A 7,317-nucleotide genomic window follows, 5' to 3' on the forward strand; every position below is an offset into this window, starting at 1 on the left:
CTGTAGTCAACGTATTCTCTTTTCACTACACTTTAGGTCATTTTTATATCCACTATTTGGCTATGTCGTAACAGTGATTATTTTATTCTATTAATGTCAAGATGTTTAATGTTATTACGCGCATATTTTTATCTGTCTTTATAACATTTAAATATTTTTATAATATATTGTATATTATGATGTTTTTAGAATAGTAATTTGAAGAGCTTATTGAAAAGTGCTTTGAAAATATTAGAATAATTAAATCTGTGCTACATAATATCTAACGAATGGTGATGTTTTTTGCGAATTTGATGTTTACAATATACCAAATGCCTACATACATTACTGTCTAAATAGTGCAATGAAGCGAGCTTAATACTAAAAGTAATTTGGATCTCGGTGACGTTTATTCAATCATTCTCTAGATAACGCATTCCAAGAACTGATTTTCCTCTTTCTATACTAATAAACTCGTATATATTATCACTGAAGAGCCAGTAGCGTACCGACCAAGTAAAATAAGAGCACGAAATCGGTGATTTATTAGCAAGACAGCGTTGAACAAATATATCATGTATTTTTCGGCCTCTTTTCGCCAGAGCACAAAGCATACAAGCATGATAAATATCACCGATTACTGTGGAGAATCTTCATAAATTAGCGAAAGAATTATATGTTCTTATTGCTGGAAACAAGTGCATGAGGCTATCATCATACAAGTATGTCAGTTTTGTGCTCTGTATCTCTTTTGTATCTTGTCACACCAGATTTTCAGTAAAAAAGAAACAAAAGTCGCCTTTCGTTGAATATCCTTACGATATACCTAGACAGTCGAGAGTAAAGATGCAAATAATAATTCTCTTCCCGTTTTTTGATTGCGTTCTAGGATTGTCCACGACAATGGGGCAGCTATTTCTTTAAAAAAACATTTTTTTAAAAAAAGCACCCGTGCAAGATTATTTTCTCTCTCAAGTATCGAGCGAGTCATCGAAGCGATGCGAGAAAAAACTAAATTTAATCTGTCTGCACACCCACGCTATCAAATTGGCAATACATCACGCGGAATTTTTCGTTATCACGACGAGAGCACAAAATGAAAATTCATCGTCGAGACGATGGTGGAATAAGCATGCAAAATGAAACACGCACTCACGAGATGATCTTTTATTTTTTTTGTACGCGTATAATACGTAATTTATACGAGAAATCAATATAAATATTATATATACGTTATAGATATATATTTACTAAAGTGTTGATGCAGAAAGATGAACGTTGAAGAAGGAGAAGCGCGTCATTCTAACGATATATATAAGTAGCGCGATTACAAGCAATTTGTACATAATTAATCGATCATTAAGAAATAGCGACTACGCATTATACTCAAATGTGCCATTTATACGCATACACGATTTGATCTTAGGTCAAAGAAAAACTTGGAAATTTGAGGAAGACGAAAGCGAGACTTGATTTTGATTTCCTTGAATGCTGGTACAAAGCAATATTGATGTGAATGTTTCGAAACAACCACTTTACACTTTCCTTCAAATCATTTCCTTTTGGTGTTTCACACTGCACATAATTCGCATGACGAGCATTCAAAAGAGCGCCAAACAATTAAACACTGTGTCTAGTGATTTAGCTTATGTATCGAGGTAAGTCTGCCTGAGTAATGAATGTTATTCTTTATTCTCTGTGTACTGTTTCACAATATTGGTTTTTACTCAGTCTTGTCTCAACTGTATACGATAAAAGAAAAAAAACAATCAGCTCGTTATTTTGTCTTCCGTCGGTCGCATGTATTTTATGACACTTCATACGCTTGTATTTAAGATTGTGATTCTGATTTTCACCTGTCCATTTTCGATTACACTTCTTCGTACAAATAAACCGCACGCACGCACACGCGCACTTGGCGATTAACGACGTTAAGCGATGGCATGAATTTTCTTGTTATTCCAATGGCGCACTGATGCGCCCAAACGAATTCAGACTCGTTGTTGAATAAAAAAAAGTCAATCGAATGAAATTCAGGGACTATGATGTGAATATCACGAAAAGAAAGAAGTGACTGGATCGAGCTTATTTATTTATGCTATTCGTTAAATTGTGTTTGATGTTATCGTCTGGCAAGCATAATAGCTGAGAGGCTGAAAGCCGAAGCTATCACTGATTGTACAATTATTCGCATGACGTTTATACTTTGATTTTTTATCCATGTGAATCTAATGACAAAGAAGTAGAGAACAATCGATTTTCTTGAAACAAGTGTTATCTTACTTGGCTTTCGTCCTCAACGCTAATAGATGTAAACAACCAGGTATCAATGTTTCTCGATGTCAGTAGTGATTGTCTGTATGTGCAAGAACGAAATTATTACGTTTCCTGATAAAAATTGTAGATATTAAGTAGCCTCGGGGTATGGATTCTTTCTATTACCAGCCTCTGTTTTGTCGACTTTCTAACATTTTAAAGAAAGCAACGGAAAAAAAACAAAGTAAACGATAATAAAAGTCATTTAATTTAACGTTAGAAAAGTGATGTACAAAAAAAAGAGGTTTGTTTGAAAAAGGAGTGAAAATTGCATATTTAAAAGGCTTATTACCGAAAGTATTCCTTGCCTAAGGTGAACGACGCCAAGCCTAGTACATAAGTGCGCCACGCGCGCGTTCGAAAGTGTTGTTTTTTTTATTTCAAATGGAAATTTTATATATATATATATACGCGTAATGAAAATTATAGACGCGCCTCGGACTGGCAATATTATATTCCCCTTTTCTTTTGTAAAATATAATCAAATTTTATACGTCACCGCCTTGGCCAGAATGTTGCAGTTCGCTCGCGAGTTTCCGGCAAGCACTCGTCCGTTACCCTTCTTGTCTCCACGTCTCCCTCGAGGGGAGAACGAACAAAAAAAAAATCGAGAGTATTCCCTGAAGCTCGCGAGCGATCCAACGGCTTTTTCTTCCTCTATCTCACTTTTCTACCAATCACTGTATCTTGTTCCCCTCCTCTCACGCACGCGTACACGTAATTTCACTCTCTGTGCACGAGAATGCGGTATGGGATGTGTATATGCAACGCGTAAAAAGAAACGGCGCACCACCGGCGCAGAATTGTAATCCTATGTGAAATCATGTTCTCGCGCGGCTTGCCAACAACGCTACCTCTCTTACACACACATATACACACGTTCAGCCGTGAGGCGAGCCCAAGAGGAGACCCAGACGCAGACCAGCGACCTGGATAACAGCAGGGATGGTATGCATATATACTTCATCTTTTTTTAATCTTCTTCCTTTTATTCGCTCTTCGTGGACTTATGTAGATACGTCATATACGTCCCCTTCGGCACGGCACAGCACGAATTTCCTTCTTTTTTCAATCACTTTGTATCGCTGTCCTCATTTTTTCTCCCCCCCCCCCCGCCTTCTCTCCTCTCTCTCCTCTCTCTCTCTCTCTCTCTCTCCTCTCTCTCTCTCTCTCTCTCTCTCTCTCTCTCTCTCTCTCTCTCTCTCTCTCTCTCTCTCTCTCTCTCTCTCTCTCTCTCTCTCTCTCTCTCTCTCCTCTCTCTCTCTCTCTCTCTCTCTCTCTCTCATTGCTTGTGTGTGTGTGTGTGTGTCTGAGAGAGAAGAGGGTATCGTTAGTTTTTTTAGTCTGGATTTTTTTTCTTCATTATATATCACGACGTCAATAGTGAAATTAAGATCGTGATGCATTTGCAAATTACTTTTGCTCTGATTGTTGTGCCTGCAATGCTGAAAAGAGTAACTTCACCTTTCTTCTCTTTTTTTTTCACAAATATGAATCTTTTGATGGATGCATCGATGTGGGAATTCTGTAATCCATTATCTTGTATTAACTTTTTTTACGAATCGATATTTATTGGTATTCCCTGAAGAATTTGAGTTTCATAATTAATTCATTACTCACGTACATATCGCATTTTCTACACATGAATTCTATGAAAATTCTAAGCATGCCTACGTAAGAAAAAGAGACGCAATCTTCCTTTTGTCGCGTTGGGAGCCATTCAAAAAATACTTCCATATACTTCAATCGAGTTGAGAGAGAGAAAAGAGAGAGAGAGAGAGAGAGAGAGAGAGAGAGAGAGAGAGAGAGAGAGAGAGAGAGAGAGAGAGAGAGAGAGAGAGAGAGAGAGAGAGAGAGACAAATTAAATGAAATGAAATGAAAAGCTGACTCATAGTTTTTTTTTGTTTTGCAGATGAAGAGGACATCCTGGAGTACCATTTCTTGCACAAATGAAGATTGGAGGAATATTTCATGTCGTCGGATCGTTGCGCGCCTCCGCAAGGCAAATGAAGCGTGCGAGCGTGATTCGTGTAACTATACATTCGAAAAATTCGACGCACGATGAACACATACATACACACACATTTCCTAAGTTTTTTACAAACGTTAGGAAATTAAATGAAACATGAATTTACAAAAAAAAACAAAATAAAGACAAAGAAGTTATTATTCCAAGGACAATGGTTTACAAAAGAAGGAGGGGAGCAAACAAATTTGTCACTTATGATACCATTTCGCACATAGATAAGAATTAATGGCGTATGTAATATTGAGAGACGAAGAAGGGTGTCCGACGTTGTTGTATTTACTGAATATATATAATAATGAATTATCGATAGGGGAGGAAAGAAGAAGACAACGGAGCAAAGAAGAAAAAACCGAGTATTTAACCACTCGCTGGATTAAAGTCCGTAGGTTTGCTCGACACGACTTCGAGCCACCTCCGGAGTTCGATCATGTCTCGCGTACGACCAATCAAAAAAAAAAGAAAAAACAAGTAATGAGAGAGAACGAACCGAACAATTATAATCAATAAGTACGACTAAATAAGATAAGCGAAGTCCCTATACACGTACATCCATACTTCCTTGTTGTGTATCGTCCCGATCGATAGCGTAAAACACACTCGCACACATTGACAAGCCGTGGTAGATATTTAAGACGCCTTATACATACGACGTGGATTGCTTTTCCGAAATAACAAAATGATCGTTCTTTTGTTTCACATTGGAATACGAGCGGCGTTCTTTCCGTTGATCGACCCGAAGTATCAAACGATGACTGCATAATCAAAACAAAATAGATAATCTAAAGTCTTACACGTATACGCACAATTATAGGGCAGTACGAGGAATTTATATACAATATTATATAGACTGTACATTAATGTGTAAAAAGTTATCAATCGAACGCGACGACGATCCGTAAGTACCTTTCCGAGGGAGAAAATAAGTTTTCCCCTCCGCTCTCTCCCATTGTATGACCCTTGACACGTGCGTTATTTGTACATTATTTTTACTTTTTAACGTCGGATACGACAGAGTGATGTCAAATGCTCGACTCTTTTCACACATAATCAAAAACCAATATTAAACGAGTAGTTACTAACGTAAAGAAAAAAAAAGCAATGATTATAGTGGACGTTAATAACCTTAACATTTTAACGGGACGTTGTATTGAGATTTTCGTTTGTTACACTTTTTCGATTCCGTTTACTCATTCGATTTTTATCGTTGCATTTTTCTTTGCAACGTGTTTGATGTGCGTACCTCTGTTGAATGAATTGTAAATATATCTACTATTTTAAGTAACGTATGCGTTTGATTTATCTCGACGAGTTTTCCAACTTTTGAAATAATCTTAGGATATAAGGTAGAAGAAGTATAACAACAAACGAATGTATTAAAACTGTACACATCTAAAAGTCATGTCAATTTTATGGAAAAAAAAGAGAAGAAACACGAATGTTATTCGATGAACCTCGAGGCCTACGTTTTGGCGCAAAACCGAGCTTCGAGACTGTGTTCTGTGTTATTGATATGTTATATTACAATTACAAATAAGAATAAGAAAAGGGAAGGTTATATACACCGATGATCGTTCGGAATTTCGGAAAGAAAAATCCCCAAAGACTCGAAATTTGTCCTCCCGGGTGTCAGCTCGTTTTTTTACGCAATGATCGCGGATGCGATTGACTGCACAGAGCTGCAGATCGCAGAGCGAGGCAGTGCATTATACATGTACAAAGGTATTTGGTATATATTGTCTTTTTGATATGCGTTTTTATTGGAGGCCCGCGTAGCCTCCGCGAAAGCACTTTCTCGACGAAACTCTTCTCGTTTCTTTTCCTCGCTCGCTCTCTTAGAATAGTTTCCCCTTTCGACGACGTGCATTTAAGACTGAGCGACGACAGCAAAGCCAGTGCCAAAGAAGCATCCTCAATAAAAGTCTCACGAACAAAACAAAACTCACTGCAAGCACACGCGATTCCGTGAACGAAGCGCAGACTTAACGTTATAGAGAAGATGAAGAGGTGACTTGGTGACTGTAATCCGCAAGAGTGACTTCCGTTGTATAGGCCAGAGTATTGTAATAACGAGCTCCGCATCGAAGCAACGCGCAAGAACTGATCCGTACGAATTTAAACGAGGACTTTTTCTTTGTCGACACTTTTGTATTCTAGAGAATAAACAAAATTGATCTGGTGCGACCAGCCCCAGTGATCGCCATGCAATAAAAGCACACCTGTCTTTTTTCTTCAGCCCCCGCCTTTCCGCGTCGTTGTTTCTTTGCGCGGAAAACCACCGAAGCACACCAAGATCAGCTCGGTTCTCGTGCCTTCGTGCCTCTGTGAAGGGGCAGCGACAATCGAGAGGAAGCCCGCTGCCAAAGGGAGCTTGCCGAACAAACACCGAAGCAATGACACGCTCCACTTAGCGGCCTTCGTTTGTTTGCTCGCAGCAAGCGATAGGCGGGGATTTTCGCAAGCGGGTCCCCAACGAACGCACCCGTCGAGCCTATCGCGCGGCCGAGCCGGCGGAGCAGCCTAACTCGAGCGAGCGGATGAGTGCGGATCCGGCGAGAGAACCCAGCCCGAGGGTCCTTCCATCGGCGCCCGAGCCCCTCGAACGGCTCGCTGACATGCCCACCGACTACCACTGGGACAACCTGCGCTACGTCGAGGCGGTGCGCCCCGATCGCCGCCGCGGCAGCAGTGAGTACGCCTGTCGGTCGTCGATCGGTTGGCCGGACGCGCGCGCGCCGGGCACCATCCAGGTCTATGAAAACGACATTGGGGCGTGCGGCGCAGTATCGGGAGCAGTTGAAGGCGAGTCCGACAATTGCGCCTGATTAAGGCCGATCGCGGGCGGACGAGGCTGGCCCGGCGACACGCCACCTGCGCGCCGAGTCGTCGGCTTGGACGGACCCTGACGCGCGTCGACAATGAGCGCTCCTCCTCCTCCTCCTCCTCCCCCCGCCGCTCGTGCTGTCCAGATTGACATTCGGAACCTGTGCCGGAT

General features: G+C 40.6%; 1 protein-coding gene across 1 annotated transcript in view; it reads left to right on the plus strand.

Moving 5' to 3' along the window:
* The window catches only part of LOC131667715 (segment polarity protein dishevelled homolog DVL-3), a 13,470-nt gene extending 8,407 nt beyond the window's left edge, over positions 1–5,063 (plus strand). Inside the window, 2 exon segments of the mRNA XM_058941348.1 lie at positions 3,181–3,243; positions 4,209–5,063. Coding sequence (XP_058797331.1) covers positions 3,181–3,243; positions 4,209–4,249 — 104 coding nt within the window. The 3' untranslated portion in view covers positions 4,250–5,063.
* Positions 5,064–7,317: the final 2,254 nt, after the last annotated feature.

The sequence above is a fragment of the Phymastichus coffea genome, unplaced genomic scaffold (assembly GCF_024137745.1).
Source record: "Phymastichus coffea isolate CEN01 unplaced genomic scaffold, Cenicafe_Pcof_1.1 PCOF00070, whole genome shotgun sequence".
NCBI classification, from domain to species: Eukaryota; Metazoa; Arthropoda; class Insecta; order Hymenoptera; family Eulophidae; genus Phymastichus; species Phymastichus coffea.